Here is a 15,143-nt window from a genome sequence, read left to right as displayed (position 1 = left end):
GCTGATGGTGAAGCCAGGGCTGCCTGTTTCTGCGTGGCTATCGACAGCAGCACCAAGTGGTTTTCAGTGAAGCATCTTTGCCAATGTAAATGCTGCATGTAGGCAAGGCCAAACTTAAACTTACATGTAAAGGTTCTTAAGCAATTAAAGCCTGACATACACTGGCACAGGCTGAAGGTAGTGTGCCTGAGTTGTATGAATGGCTGTCATGTTTCCGTGTGCTCCTTTCTCTTAAAGATGGGAGACACCTTTGGAAAAATGGTACAGATCAGAGGAGGGTCCTGGTTGTTAGTTTGTGGATGTTTCCCTTCCATGCTCTTGCAGTTGAGCGGGATTAAGCTGCTTCTAAAGCAACATCTGAGCCTTTTGTCAACCTCTTCATTTCCTGGCAATTACGCAAAACTACAACTCCAGCTGAATGCTGAGTTCTGTCTTATTTTATCCTGGTTTGTACACTCCCTTGTGTTTTAATTCCCAACATTTGACATGTTGCAATGTTCCAGAGTGAATTAGTGGGCTGTCCTTTTTTAGGAAAACAAAGTTTTTAGGGCAGGCAGTAGCATTTGTGTATTCTGTTATCGTGGGTGGCCCTCAGTTTGCAGGGTCCTTGAAACAGGAAGGGAACTTAACTATGGATGCAGTTTGCCACTGCTGTGGAGGTTGTGATACTTGTTTGACTGTGCAGCTTTCACGTTGTTGAGATTTGCAAATCCTAGGAGCAAATTAAACCTCCAAACAGCATATTTTGAAACAGAAATTCAGTATTTTTGCAGTAGAAAGGATGGGTTTATTTCTGAGCGGGACTAATAGTTTAAAGATTAATGTGCGGGAAAAGAGTCATTGTTTCTTTTATGTATGATACCTTAAACTATGTGCTTTGGTTGCAGTGCAGAGCTAACACAAATGGTTGGCGTGTTATTTCTGTTCATGGAACGCTTCTCTCCGTGTAAGATCTAGCTGCCAGTCTCAGTGCAATTCACACTACAGCATTGTGCACATCAGTTACACTAAGAATTGTTTATCATGTCATTAATCTGTAGATTTTCACTTAAACATTAAAATCTGCTGAGCCTGCAGGGCAGGGTTCATTGGTAAGCTCACCATTGTGAATTTTGAAAGGCATATGTCCACTGCAGTGACAGCATAACTTTGACAAGCCAAATTCAGCTAGATTTTGAAAGGATTAAAGATGCTACTAAAGCTACAGATACTGGAACAGCACCAAAGTGCAAAACCTTCCCAATTTAAGTACATCAACCCAAAAGACTTAACACAGTTTGTTGGTTTTTTTTTTTTTAAATAAAAATTAACAGAACAGTACGTTGGCATATTATACCTATATAACCTTTAGGGCTCATACCAGCCCCTTCCCTTGGGAATCTGGCGTTTTACAGTGCCAATACTTACTGAGGTGACAGAAATGAATTGGCAGTTTAGCTGATAGATGTTTTATTTCCACAAGTTTATAAAATTGAGCAGTTTGCTGAACACCATCAGTGATGGACCTGGTTTTTAAGATGTAAAAGAAACATAGTCTAGGAATACAGTGTGACTGCAGAAATGCAGAGGAGGCAATTTGTATTCTGTTTACCAGTAAGTGATGACACATGGTGTATGCTCGAGAAACCGAATGCCCAGATGAATTCAGATTTCTTTGTAAACTCCAAAAAGCAAGATTATAGCAGTGTATTTCTGGAATACTGCTGCATGGGTGGTCTTAGAAGACTCTAAAACTGTTCACTTTGCACTGGACTGTTAGGATTTTAGGTAAGTGTATATTTATATATAATTATTTGCCTCGCAAGAAAAATAAACAAGTAACGTGTGTCTCAGATGCAATTGTTTTCCCAAGTAAGTTACTGGAAATTGGTATTTGATTATTTTTTGCCTGATGTTACTGACATTTACTCGCTGTGGGATGATTTAGCCTTGTAATGCTGCAAATTCAGTTGAGAACTGGCATATATTAAATCAGTGGCTCCACTGTCCTTGTCTTTTATTCTATCTTTTTGGATTTGTACCTGTAAATCTGTAGAGGTATTTACAGAGAATAAAATTGAAGAATAGCCATCTATGAGCTTGCTGCTGATTTTATTTAAATAATGTATGAGGCATAATTTGAGTTCTGTTTGCTTTTCCTGATGCACAAAAAAAAAAAAAAAAAAAGTCAGTGTATTACAGCTTACATGGAATAGAGACAGCCTGTTCCAGCAAACTTGATTGTGGAGTCTCATACAGCCAGCTGGAACATAACATTTGTCTTACCTTCTCCGTAATCTCTTAATCTAAGAAATTCCAGTAATAACTGTCCTGAACTTTCTTTGTTCTGTCTGACCAAAGGCATTACTGTGCTGGACTGGGTGTGTGGTTTTTGCATGTGCTTGTAAGTTAGAGGAAAGATGAAAACTTACAAGCACGCGGTAAAAAATGAGTGGATGGTAGGAAATTTCAATATGCACGTTATGCTTTGTTGTCACTTTAGCTGACAGATTGCTTCACGTGTCATTTCCAATATGTCTCTTTTCCACCTGCAGTTACTATGTGGGCAAGCTGCTGTAACTGGTTTTGTCTGGATGGCTCACCTGAAGAGATGCAGCCACAGCCGCAGCCAGGAGCCAGAGCCCAAGCCTATTCCAACCCCGGGTACAGCTCCTACCCGTCTCCCACTGCTTCTGAACAGAGCTGCAAGGCGTGTGGGGTGCACTTCGGCAGCTCCTCGAGGAAGGTGGGTGGCAAACCTCTTCTCTGGCGGTATGCCATCTGACTTCCATTTAATTACAAAGAGCCAATTTGAAGAGAAATGGGTGCACGTTAGAAGCCTCTGATTTGAGGACATAGCATATGGGAAAAGGCAGCTTGCCTGTGTCTTTAGTCATTCTTTTGCAATTAGCAGGCATGCTTAAAGATGACTGGAAGTGTGGTAGTTAACCTTCAGGAGACTTGGCTTTCCCAGGCGCTGAAAAAAGATGCCCAGACTGTTTATAATCCTTTAAACAGCATTAACTTGAACATCAGTTTTTAAATTTGTTATTTTAAAACACTACTGTACTTAAAAAAAACAAAAAACCAAACCAAAACAAAAAAACCAACAAAAAACCAGCCACAAACTTGTGGCAAGAAGTTTAGTAATCAGTTTGTGTTTTCAGTTAAGGAGAATCTACATATCTCTCTTCTAAACTATTGTTGCTCAAGCTAAAAAGCCACATGAGTTTATCGAGGGTATGCATAGAATTACTGAAGGGAAAAAAAAAAGACCAAATCCATTTCATCTTGTTTATAAACTTCATTTGTGAGCGTGTAGATACAAAAAATATTTTTTGCCACAAGACTTCTTGATTAGATGGCAAACCCTGCCTGGGACATTATCTGGGGGCGATGGTTCTTGTAATGCTGCTTGAAAAATGTTTTGGTGAGGAAAGCTGTTCAGCGTCCACGTTCTGTGGCTTTAGTGTCTTATATGTAGTGTGTTACTGAACTGAAGAATGTGAGAACTTAAAAATTATGCTGAATTTTGGCCAAAGCACTTTTAGATTAGATGGGGAAATTCATGAATTGGTTGGTCGTGCACCTTTTTATGCATGCGTGCTGGTGCGTATCTGAGGAACGGTAAACCTTGGCGGAGCTGCTGCTTTCTTCTCACAAAACAACAGGGATGTTTATGCAGTTTTGCACTGAGAAGTGTTATTGCTCCAGAAATCACTAGAGATGTTGATAATATATTTTGGAGGCTTGGGTATATATGGTAGCTTATTTTGGGTATGTAAGTATGCTTAAGACTTTCTCGGACAGTGGACAGATTCTGGGTCAGCTGGAATGGTGCAGTCACTGCGTGTGACTCTGCATAGCTTGTCTTTAACATTGTCCTCGTTAATGTGATGTGTCTTCACAAACACTTGTGAAAAGAATTATTCTGGATCCAGTGCTTACTATTCTGCATAGCAGCAAATAGCAGATGTAGACAATTCTGCTTTTGAAGTGAAAACAATTCACCCAGTTAAGTATGGATTATACAGTAGCAGTTCTAGGAACCATAGTCCCATTTTTCCTAGCACATTCTGAAATATATGATCTAATTTAAGCTGTCTTTAACGCAGTGTCTTGTATCAGAGTCATCAGCACCGCTCCAGATACGTGAGAACATGCTGACAGGGGCCAGGTAAAGGTCTGGTGTGCAAATTGTAGAGGATCTGCTAAAACAATGGAAGACATTTTGGCCCCCGGCAGACTTCCCTGTTTTCCTGCGGGAGCTGGCTGGCGGTGTAACTGGGGCAGCAGAGTACAGTGTGTGCCTCGGCTGCTCCCGTTCAGTGCAGGCGATAGGTGAAAATGAGTTTGGCGTTTATATTCTGTACTGTGAAGGGGAGCTCCTAAACCTTCCTTCCATCTCCCTTCTGCCACCGCAACTAGGGAACAGTAATCCTGGGGGCTGGCTTGAGCTAGACAGCTGCAGGTGGCAGAGCTTAAACAGCGGCAGGGAAGTCTGTGAGAGCTCATCCGTCAGGCCCTGGTCTCTAGCAGAGAACTGAATACATAAACACCGACGTGTTTGTGAGCCGTGCTAATTCTTTCATGCTCTTGGTATGGACCAAGAAGTGTATGAAATCTCACTTTGCAGCAATGAGAGCATGGAAAACTGCATTCTCTCCCGGGAGACGCAATACCTTTGGACTCTAGTGTCCGGTTAAGGTTTGTACTGAAATACAATGGATAAAAATTAATTTCTTCCGCACTGGTGACCGTAAGGATAACCTAGACTGCTTACAAAACCCCCAAAATGACAAACAAACAAAACCGAAAAGCAGAATGATGGTATGTGAACATAATTGTATTTTGGTTTTTGGAGAACAGCACCTGCTAAAAGCATTAGGGTAGGGGACATTTGAATGGAGCATGTGCTTAAAGATGCTTTTAAGTAACTGTCAGGGCATCTTTAAACGATGTAAAATTTAATCATGGTAGCAAAAATATCTCAGGGTTTTTTTGTGTGTGTTTTCCTTCTCTTAGATTACATTTTTGGTCTTGATTTTCTGCAGCAAGCTGATTCCACAAAATCTTTTACATTTCAAAAAGCATTCTTCATTTCCCTCTCTGCTGATAGAAAGCCATGGCAGGCATTCACGGCGGATATATCAGATTGTTATTCCTTCCTCCCCCACTTTCTGATTGCAGTCCCTTAAACTGGCTGACATTTTCAGGAAGATGCTTTTCTTTGCATACTTACAGAAAAAGCTCCTGGCAAGCTAGGTTTAAAAAGAAAAAAAAAAAAAAGCTCTGAACAACAGTAGCAGTAGTGAAAGCTTGAATGTTGGCATTTTTTCATTTTATCCTGCATACAGAGAAGAGCCAAGTGTATCCAATCCCCATCCTGGTATCTCTGGGAGACTGTTAGAGCAAACAACCAGGAACAGCTTCTGCTCTGGACAGGCTTCTGATTTAAAGTGTTTCACTTCTGTTTGACCATCCTGTAATTGTACTGCCAGTTAGTAAGCATCGTTCAGAAGTGGTCTGACCTTTTAGGAACAAGTTTTAATTTACAGCAATATTTGAAATAATTGTTCTGAGCAGACTGGTGTCTTCAATCATTGCCCTCTCAGTCAGAGTTCAACAAACACACTGAAGCTGTAAAGCTGCTTAATGCTGAGATGTGGCAAACAGCTTCTGTGCATCTTTAAATACTCGATGCTCAGATGCAGGCTGGGGTTTTTTTTTTTCTCCAGAGATGAATCCTAGCGGTGAACTGATAAGCCAGACATATGCCTCGTTTTATTTTGACTTCTCAAATGTATCATTTGATAACTAAGACAGACTCGCGTTATGACTGTTAATTGCCAGCAAAACCCATGTTGGGTAAAGCAGCCCTTGTACTGTGCTGGCTTGTGTGATACCTGAACATCTGAGTACTCAGGTGGGAGTTTTCTGGCTGGAACATCCTTGGCCATCCAGCAGTTCCCATCGGAGCCGGTTTGCTGTCTGCAGAGCATGAGGGAGGCTTCTCCCTGCCAGAGAAGAGCAGGGTTGCTTGGTTGGTTTTTTTTTTCTCCCTCAGTTCTTCTGGTTGCTCCCCTCTCAGGGACGGATGATTGAGAGAGGGGAAGCGTTGCCAGTGAGGTTATTTTCCATTACTCTGCCTTTGTGGAGTATTTGTTCCCCTGCTCTAGACAGATGCACAACCAGTAGTTCCTGTCTCTGCCCTGAAAATTCCCTGAGAAGCTGGGTTGCTCCTGCAGGCATAGGGTGGAAAAAAAAGTCAGTTACCTACTAATTTTTTTTCATAATGACCAAGTTAAGGAAAACTTGAAACTGGATGGTGTGTCGAAATTGCCCTTTCTGTCTTGCTTTGTGATTGATGAAAGTCACTTTTACTTGGCAGGCCCCCAACCAGCAATTTTGAGATGAGGTTATGAGTTTGCATGACCAGAGGTTCTATCTGTGGTAGAAATGTTCATGTCTTAAAATGTTTAGGCAGGAAATTTGGATTCTTTCCACTAACTGTCATTGTAAGTCTATTACAGGGTCTAAATGAGAAGCCTGTTGGTTATAATTGTAAGGGGATGTGTGGGGCAGGGGGGCGGACAGGCTGCAAAGGGGATCAGAAGAAGCCAGTGTAAGCAAGTAGTGAATTTACACCTCTTAAAACATTAGAAACATCTGCTTTCTTTGAAACTGTTAAAAATATTCTTTGGTCACTAGAAGTAATTCACAAAACAATCTTTTTGTCTCTGTATTTAATTGCTTCTCCAACTCCGCATGTGTCTTTTTCCTTGCGTGGCTCTGTATGGTCAGGATGTCAGGATTTCATAGAGATGCTTGTCTTCTCTCAGACTGTGAAGTGGTGTTTTTAACCAGCACTGAAACCAGTTCTTTCTTCCCTCAGGACTTTTTAAAAGACATGTAATGTGGCTGTTCTGCTGCTGTTCCTATTGGAAAATGTAGAATTTGACTTTCCAAAGTCTTGAACAGTCAAGTTTCTGCAAAAGTCAACACGGACTGTGAGTGCTTAGAACTGAAAATCAAGCCCTGAGTGACGAGACCAGAACAGTATAAAATATAAACATTAAACAACAGAATTTAATCTGTAAAATTTTTAAACATCCAGGGCCTAATATTTCCAAAACTTCCAACGCTTTCTGTCTAGCACCTAGCTGGCACACAGTGTGTGTATTATTTTCAAAATAAGCTGGCTATTTTTGTTGCATAAATAAATGTTGAATTCTTTGATGTCTGTCAGATGCTGTAAGCCTTGTCGTTTCCTTTTCCTCGTATGGTGAAAAGAAGATTCATTTAGTGATTGCAGCAAATTGAAGGGGAAAAAAAGGGGAGGGGGGAAGGGAGGTCACTCATAGCAAGTATTAAATTTATGAAATAGAGATTAAATTTTTGTGAGCAGTTCCCTCCAATGCTAGAGCTTTTTCAGTGCACAGAGCAGTATTTCGTTATTTTATAAAGCAATGTGCTTTGCTCGAAAGCTGTGATTTACTTGAAAGCCTGCTGCCTCACAGAGCTCTCCCGACTTCATCTGTGGCTTAAACGGTACGAACAGGGCTGGAATAAGGTGCAGAAAACTCCTGTCATTTGAGGGAACGGGCTAAGAATGTAATATTTCATCCTGGGTAAATGGAGTGTAAATACTGCTTTTCTAAGAGCTGTGAGGATCTTGGCGATCTGCTCACGGGATCAATCTTTTTCCTCATCTAGGAACATGAACAACATACTTGGCACTTTTTCATAAATAAGAAGGTTTCGGTTATGTCTTAACAGAGGCTACTCTTACTTTGGCTTCCGGATGGTGGAGAAATGCTGCCTGTGGTCGTTGTGCACCTCTGTTGCAGGTCACGGTGGATGGGTTTGATTCTGTTCCCTTCTCTTTACCAGCACATCTGCTTGGACTGTAAGAAGAATTTTTGTACGTCCTGCTCAAACCAGCCTGAAGGTGGGCCCCTTCTCTGCCACCTGTGCCAGCGTTTCCGAGCCACAGCTTTTCAGCGGGAAGAGCTAATAAAGATGAAGGTTAAGGATCTGCGAGACTATTTGGCACTCCGTGAGATTTCCACAGAGTTGTGTCGTGAAAAGGAGGACCTGGTATTTCTGATTCTTGGCCAGCAGCCTGTAATTACCCAGGAAGATCAGATAAGAACAAACCCGTTTAATACTAGTGTCTCTGGACAGCAAGACTTTGTGATTCTCCCACCAACCAGCATAGCATCTTCTACCTCACATGATGCGTCTCCAGGGTCTGCCGATCCCATCTCAAGCTCACTAGCTCAGGAACATCAGCAGGTACAGTCTGTAGCCAGAAGCATCTTTTGCAAACTCATTCATCTCTATTTTTGGATTAACTACTAAGATGTTGCATGAGGTTTTCCAAGTAGATAATGTGCCAAAGAAGTTTTGTGTTAAAGATGTCCGCTTGAAAAGCGAGGAGGGCTTCTCTGTGGAGCAGATGACAAAATACTTTGCATTTCATACATGCACTTCTCGGGTTTGTTTTTAATTTTGAAGTGAGGGCCTCATATGTTCTTACAGAATAATTAGGAAAGTAAGATGAGTTATTTTATGCTGCTTTGCTGTGTAAAACTGTGACTTGCTATCACCAGCTTTCATGTGCTGTTCCCTTTCTGCACCAGAGGAATTTAATTTGGTGGGTACTGCTGAATGTACTGAACAGTCACTCCGAGAACACCACTGCTATTTTGAGATGTGTTTTCTCTGGGTCCACACTTGCCATTGCCGCTGCGTAGTCCTGTGACTGGTTCCTTTGGTACTTGATGTCTGTTGGGTGCACAGATACATCTTGTGTGTTGATGTTGACAGTTTCCTGACAACTGTATGTAGGTGTTAGATGACATGGTTATTATTGTTCTTTAATTCACCTGCAGACAGCAAGCGATTTAAAGCACAGGTTAAAGTAATTTTTGGAACTGAAACTGATGAGAAAGATGATTGCGAGATGGGTGAGGTTTTTGGTCTCTTCTGGACTCAGATCAATAGAAGACAAAATCGGAGCCTGTTGTTAAGTCTTCATTTTATGATGAACTCTGCAGTTCTGACAAACCTTGTCAGGGGCGTTTGAGCTTAATTATTTTTTATTGACATTGCTTTGTTTGTCTTTCTGCTATCTGGTATGGGAAGTTTACTCAGTGTTTGACATCTGCTCCTAGTCCTGTTACTTAATAGGTGTATTTAGTTCCCTGTGGACTAGAGCAGTGAAAGTATATGTACCTTCTGCTTCCTCAGCAGATAGATCTAGTACAAAGGAAGAATTTTCCTGGGAGGATGTTTTTTTGCTAATCACTTAAAAGGTCTTTTATTCTCTGGTTCTCTGGATATTGGTATTCCAATTTTACCAGCAAATTCAGCTCTGTTGCCTTCCCTTACTGCCCCATGATACATTTCAGCTTCTTGTCTGTACTTGCATGACATCCTGCTACAGGTCAGGCTCTTTCATCATCGTTGTTACTCTTTTGCCTTGTAAATATTAATGAGTCACCACTTAGATAAGTAGGATGGTAACGTTACAGCGTCCTTTGTCAGTAGGGAAACCACCGAGGGGAATGATAGCTGCTGAGGGCAAGTCAGCTAGAATTACATGGCTGTGCCTTTCATTTTATTGAGCGCTCAAAGCAACTGCCCCTTCTCACTCTCCAGCTTTGTTGCTGCTTGTCCTTTGCTTAGTATCGCCTCTTTGTCCAGTCCAGAACTCACCTGAGGAGGTGTTTCTGTGTGGTTACTTTGAGGATGGCCTGTAGACTCTGAGCTGTGTTAGAGGAGGCTTACACCGAGCTTGCGGTGTGATAGCTGATGTGCCATCAGAGCCGTGATATCACACCGTGTCACACTGCAACGCTTGAGGGAAGAACTGCATCTTATCTATCTGTCTATATCGCAGTGTATAAATTTGGCCTCCTCCTGATCCAGCCTCACAAGAACACCACGTGGCAATCTTACTGTACAAATATTCTGTCGGGGTTTAAATAAAGGGGGGCTTTGCTGCACTTCAGTTTCAAAAAGTTTTACTCGTTTACTTGTTTTTGTAAGTGCTGCACAGGAAGTGTTTTCTGTGAGTGTGCCTTGCTTTTACCTTGTGCTGCAGTTTGTCCTCTCTGGAGCTTGTTCCTTCTGCACACACGGAGATACGCTGTTGGTGAAAGCTTTATTTCCTCTTCTAGGGAAATGGTTATGTGCCTCCCAGCCAAGTCGGTATGACAGGAGTTGAGAATGCAGCAGAAGCACCGACAGAGGAGGAGACACAGGTTTGTGTGTCCTGGAATTAGATGACAAGGAATACCAGGTTTCTTTCCTAGGCTGTGTGTGTACCACGGAATTGGTACTGCAGATATGGGTGACTAAACAGTAATTCAGACTCACCACCAGCAGACCAAACCAACCCCTTCCTTTGGCATCACCTTGTCTTCCACATATAGAAAGAACTGGTGTCACTTGGACACTATAAAAAAAAATATTTCCATCCTAGGGCTTGTGTTTCTGACAGATGGGGGAATTCACAGAGTGATCAGTTGTATGTACACCCAAACATGAATTCCTGCTAGTGCACGTGTTGAAAGTTGATTTAAATGGTAGTGCTAGGTGTTGAGGGCAGGAATCATTCCATCTTTATTCCCCTTTCAGTCTACAGACTCAGAAGATAACCTGGTGCAGGGGAGGAAGGCTTCTCTTTCCGATCTAACAAGCATCGGCGACATTGACACACTCTCTGTGCGACAGCTGAAGGAAATTCTTGCTCGCAACTTTGTCAACTACAAAGGCTGCTGTGAAAAGTGGGAGCTGCTAGAGAGAGTGACTCGTCTTTATAAAGAGAAAGACCTTCAACATCTAGGTAAGAAACTTAGCAAACCTGCCTGTTTTCCAGGTTTTCCCTTTTTAGGGACAATGGCAGAAGGATATAGAGCTTACCTTAGATTTCTGTTTCGTAGTGTGACGCATGTTGGAGTAGCTGAGCTCTGCTCACCACTGCTTGTACTGGAGAGGGTAGCTGGAGGTACTGGTAGCTCGGAGAGTGACTTCCCTGTAGTAGCAACAAAGGAGAACTGCGCACCCTTCATCGCGGGGTTCTGTAGAGCCCTGGCAGATCACGCTGGTCACCGTGGCACCCACAGGACAGCTGATGCGTGACTGTCCATGGGTGACTGTAGGTGCTGGGTGGGCGCCTACCCATTGGCTCATGGCAAAGCCAGCAGGAAAACGCTGCAGAAAGCAGCCAGGCAGCTCCGGGCGGGAATGTGCGCAGGGATGGCGGCTCCTGCTGTGGAACAGCTGTGGTTATCGGTGGTTTGGCTCCGTCCTCTTCATCACAAGGGTGTTCTTTCTACCTGCTCTTGCTGAGCCTGCGCTTTGACTGATGAGGGGACAGTGGCGTATGGAGAATGTATCTGGTTTGAATTTCAGATGCCAGTTTGCAGTTCTAGGTGACTAGTTTAAAAATACATATACATGTAAATAACTTACAAGAGAAACGCATTTTGACACTTTGGTTTCATAGGTAGGTTTGTTCCTCAGTGTTGTCCAAAGAAGTGGTGTTTTCTTAACCACATCTCGCTAAGCTCTGTCCTCTATGAATGGTAACAGACTTAAGACAACTGCTTTGGATTTATATTCTCTCATTGTACCTTGTGCTTTTGACAGAGTTTATCCTTTTCTCTTAATCAGCTGCCTGCACATGTCGCAGCTGTGCTCAGCAATATCGGTGAGGTTGTCGAACAGCAAAGAAACGGGCACAAGGGGCTACTGAACAGTTCTGGCGTAGTTCTGTGAAGCCAGACACTGCACACATTTGGAGACTGTCTTAAAAATTGAGACATTGCTTTAGATAGTTGCTTATCTTTGTGAAGCGCTAGCTGTTGTGAAAGCTCGGTAACAGAAAGTTTCTTGCCAGTTGAACAACAGATCCTGAGCAGGGATCCAGCCTGAACCTCTGCGTGGGGATCAGCAAAAAGCAGTTTTGGTTTAGTAATCTCCCTTCAAGGTAATTTGCCACCCTCCTCCCCGCTTCTCTTATTCTCACCAAATAACTTTCTCTTCTTACGTTGCAGTTTCTGACACCGATGATCAAACTGGTAAGTGATATTCTTCATCATAGAATCCTTTAGGTTGTAAAAGACCTTTACCATTGAGTCCCACTATGAGCCCAGCGCTGCCAAGTCCACCGCTAAACTGTGTCCCCAGGCACCACATCTATGCTTCTTTTAATTACCTCCCGGGACGGTGACTCAGCCACGTCCCTGGGCAGCCTGTTCCAAGGCTTGACAACCCTTTCCGTGAAGTTTTTCCTAATATCCAACCTGAGCCTCCCCAGCGCAACCTGAAGCTGTCTTCTCTCATCCTATCACTTGGGAGAGAGACCCATGTTGCTTCGTTTGCCTCAGTGCTAAGAACGTCAGTGGTATTTCTGCTTTCATTGCACAAATTCCTGTGTAAATGCTAACCTTCTGCTCCTTGCCAGCTGACGGAGCCAGTACTCCCTTTGTGTCTACACTGGATAATTCCCGCGCCCCCCCCCCCACCCCCCCTTCAGTGCGCCAAAGTACCTTAGGGAAGTCCTTTGGTAAAGCCAGCTCCCAGATTGCACAGAAATGACATTTGTCTCATGCAAACCATGGTTTCTCCTTTCCTCAGGCGCTGCTGGGCTGCCTGGCACAGAGGACAACCTCTGCAAAATCTGCATGGACGCACCCATCGACTGCGTCCTGCTCGAGTGTGGCCACATGGTCACCTGCACCAAGTGTGGGAAGCGGATGAGCGAGTGCCCCATATGCCGGCAGTACGTGATAAGGGCCGTCCATGTCTTTAAGTCCTAAGTGTGTGTAAGGACCGGTGATGCCTTAAAGCCTCATCCGCCGTTAGAGAAAGGGTCAGAATCGCTACAGAGATTGGCACGGGGACCCCATCGGAAGCTGGAAGCCTGGGGAGAATGGTTCTTGCTGGAGCCCCGCCTGGCTGTGCTCTTCCCGCTATAGTGCTTTACACCGCAGTGCCTGGACTCCTCGGAGCTCATTGCCAGCAGCAGACACAGAAATAATTAACAATGTGCATTCTAAAATAACTTGATCCACTAGCATGGGGGATAGATGGATGCTTGGCTTCCCACCATGGAGACCAGATTCAGAGGCTTTATGTTTTCCCCTGAACAACAAACAAAAGTGTGGACTGGGGTCTCAAAAAGCGACGTTTGTTTTGCTGCTTAGGCTATATACACCCAGCAACAACTTTATTTTCAAAGATTAAAATTCTACTGTGCTTGTTAACTTTACTTTTTTAACTTAATGTTAAACCCTTATGCTTGCAGGACAGGCAGACAGCCTCTGGTGTCCATTCTGGCCTAGTGCGATTAAGGAAAAAGTAGTTTTATTTGAAGACTGAGTTTGTATTATTGAAAAATGTAAGGGGAGTGAGACTCTACGAAACATACAGCCTTACCTTGCGCGGTGGTGGTTTTCTGTTTACAAACTAGGGAGAGGGAGATTTCTAGTTTGACTGATGTTGATTCCTTTGACTTCACAGGCTTCCCTGCAGTATATATGTCAGCAATTGTTTTAAAACTGGACTCCCCTTGATGAAGGAGCTATGAATTTAAGGCTTGAGTCTTTTTTAGAGGGTGTAGGGAAGAAAACGTACAGCTCAAGAATAGTAAGGGTTCCACTGTGACACAATCATCTTTAAGTACAGGGAACTTTTTAGAGGGGAGGAATGAAAGAAAGCAAACTTTATCTCCCTTGAGTCAGTAAGGTGAGCAATCATCATTGCAGATACTTCAGTTCACTAATGAGCTTCCCCCCATCCTCTGCTCTGCTCAGTTTTACAGTCCTGTTACATTCAGACTGCTTATCGCAAGCGATTTATTTTGTACTCTTTCTGCTTGATTGAGGCCGTTTGGCTGGTAACACAGCTAAGTTTCAGAATCTTGATGCCTTAAATTTTCAGCTCGTTTCAAGTCATTAGTGAAGTTGGCTGCCTTCTGCTACGGCTGTTCCCTGCCGAGCTCTCCCCTTTACAGCTGGGGTGATCACTTAAGTGTTCAAACCAACCCTGTGTAGCTGCTGGCAGAGGAACAGTGTAAGGAACAAGTGTCCACTTACAGCTTCTGGGGTAGTGCAAGTGCAGTTACAGAAAAAACCCCACCTATTTTTGCCATGAATGGTAATATATGTTAACAAATCAAACTTGTGTCATCTTAAATGTGGAATACTGCATGAGCAGCACCTTGCTTCTCACCTGGCAGGGAGCAGAGGGTCTCTGCTCTGCAAGTTGAAATGAGTAAAGCACTTAAGTTGAAGAAATCTGTCACTCAGGAGGTCGCAGAACCTCTGTGCTATGGAGGTGGTCTCTGAACCTCACAAAAAAGCAACAGCTGCTGAGGTTTATTGAACTAAAAACTCTGAATTTTACCTCTTTCCTGTTGAGGTTGTTCTCTAGTCTTTGGCTTAAGGTTTAACAGCTTCCAGCATGAGAAGAGTACTGGTACAATTCAATGCAGCATGTTAAAAAAAAAAAAAAAAAGTTGCAGGTAAGCAGTAGCTGTATTTACTCTTCAGGGGGCTCACAGGGACCTCTTAAGAGGTACAGGAATACACGTACAAAGCATTGAACCGCCTCATTTAGTAAATTCACTGTGAAACTCCATGTTGTCATATTTTTCATTAAACTCAGGGCTGGGGAAATTCAGCAGGAAGATTATTCCCCTGTGGACAGATGTACTTCTACTTGTAGAAGTTAGGCTTATTTTCTACAGCAGATAAATCAAACTGCAGATCAATGCCTGAAACCTTAGGGGTGAGATGATATACCCACCGTATGACTCCGAAGTGGTTTGGTTTTTTCTCCCAACTAAAGCATTTCCCTTGCAAAAATGGATTCTCTGTGATTGAGTTATTTCTAAAGGAAAATCAAAATCTGGGAGAAACTGATTACTGATCCAAAAGAATATAATGATCTGAACTAATAAAGTAAATGGAAATATTTATGTGCTTTATGTACACTGTACATAGTTTAAATATTTTAAAAGTTAATATTTACTTGAAATGGCATGTTATTCTCTATTGAATTCTCTTGGTACTACAATGGTTAAACTTACTAGTTTTGGTACAGAAGTTTGGTTTATAATTTTGTAATAAAGTTTAAAAGAGATCTAA

General features: G+C 42.8%; 1 protein-coding gene across 11 annotated transcripts in view; it reads left to right on the top strand.

Moving 5' to 3' along the window:
- RFFL (ring finger and FYVE like domain containing E3 ubiquitin protein ligase) overlaps positions 1–15,143 on the top strand; it is a 33,823-nt gene extending 18,680 nt beyond the window's left edge. For 7 of the 11 annotated variants that reach the window (XM_056326885.1, XM_056326882.1, XM_056326881.1 and 4 more), the window contains exons 2-5: positions 2,535–2,725; positions 7,873–8,277; positions 10,167–10,250; positions 10,627–12,624. In XM_056326885.1, coding sequence (XP_056182860.1) covers positions 2,540–2,725; positions 7,873–8,277; positions 10,167–10,250; positions 10,627–11,130 — 1,179 coding nt within the window. In that variant the 5' untranslated portion in view covers positions 2,535–2,539 and the 3' untranslated portion in view covers positions 11,131–12,624. The other 4 variants (XM_056326880.1, XR_008819928.1, XM_056326887.1 and 1 more) reach the window with 4 other exon arrangements.

This window comes from Falco biarmicus, chromosome 1 (assembly GCF_023638135.1).
Source record: "Falco biarmicus isolate bFalBia1 chromosome 1, bFalBia1.pri, whole genome shotgun sequence".
Lineage (NCBI taxonomy): Eukaryota > Metazoa > Chordata > Aves > Falconiformes > Falconidae > Falco > Falco biarmicus.
The sequence above is the reverse complement of the archived record's forward strand: the minus strand, read 5'-3'. Positions and strand labels throughout refer to the sequence as shown.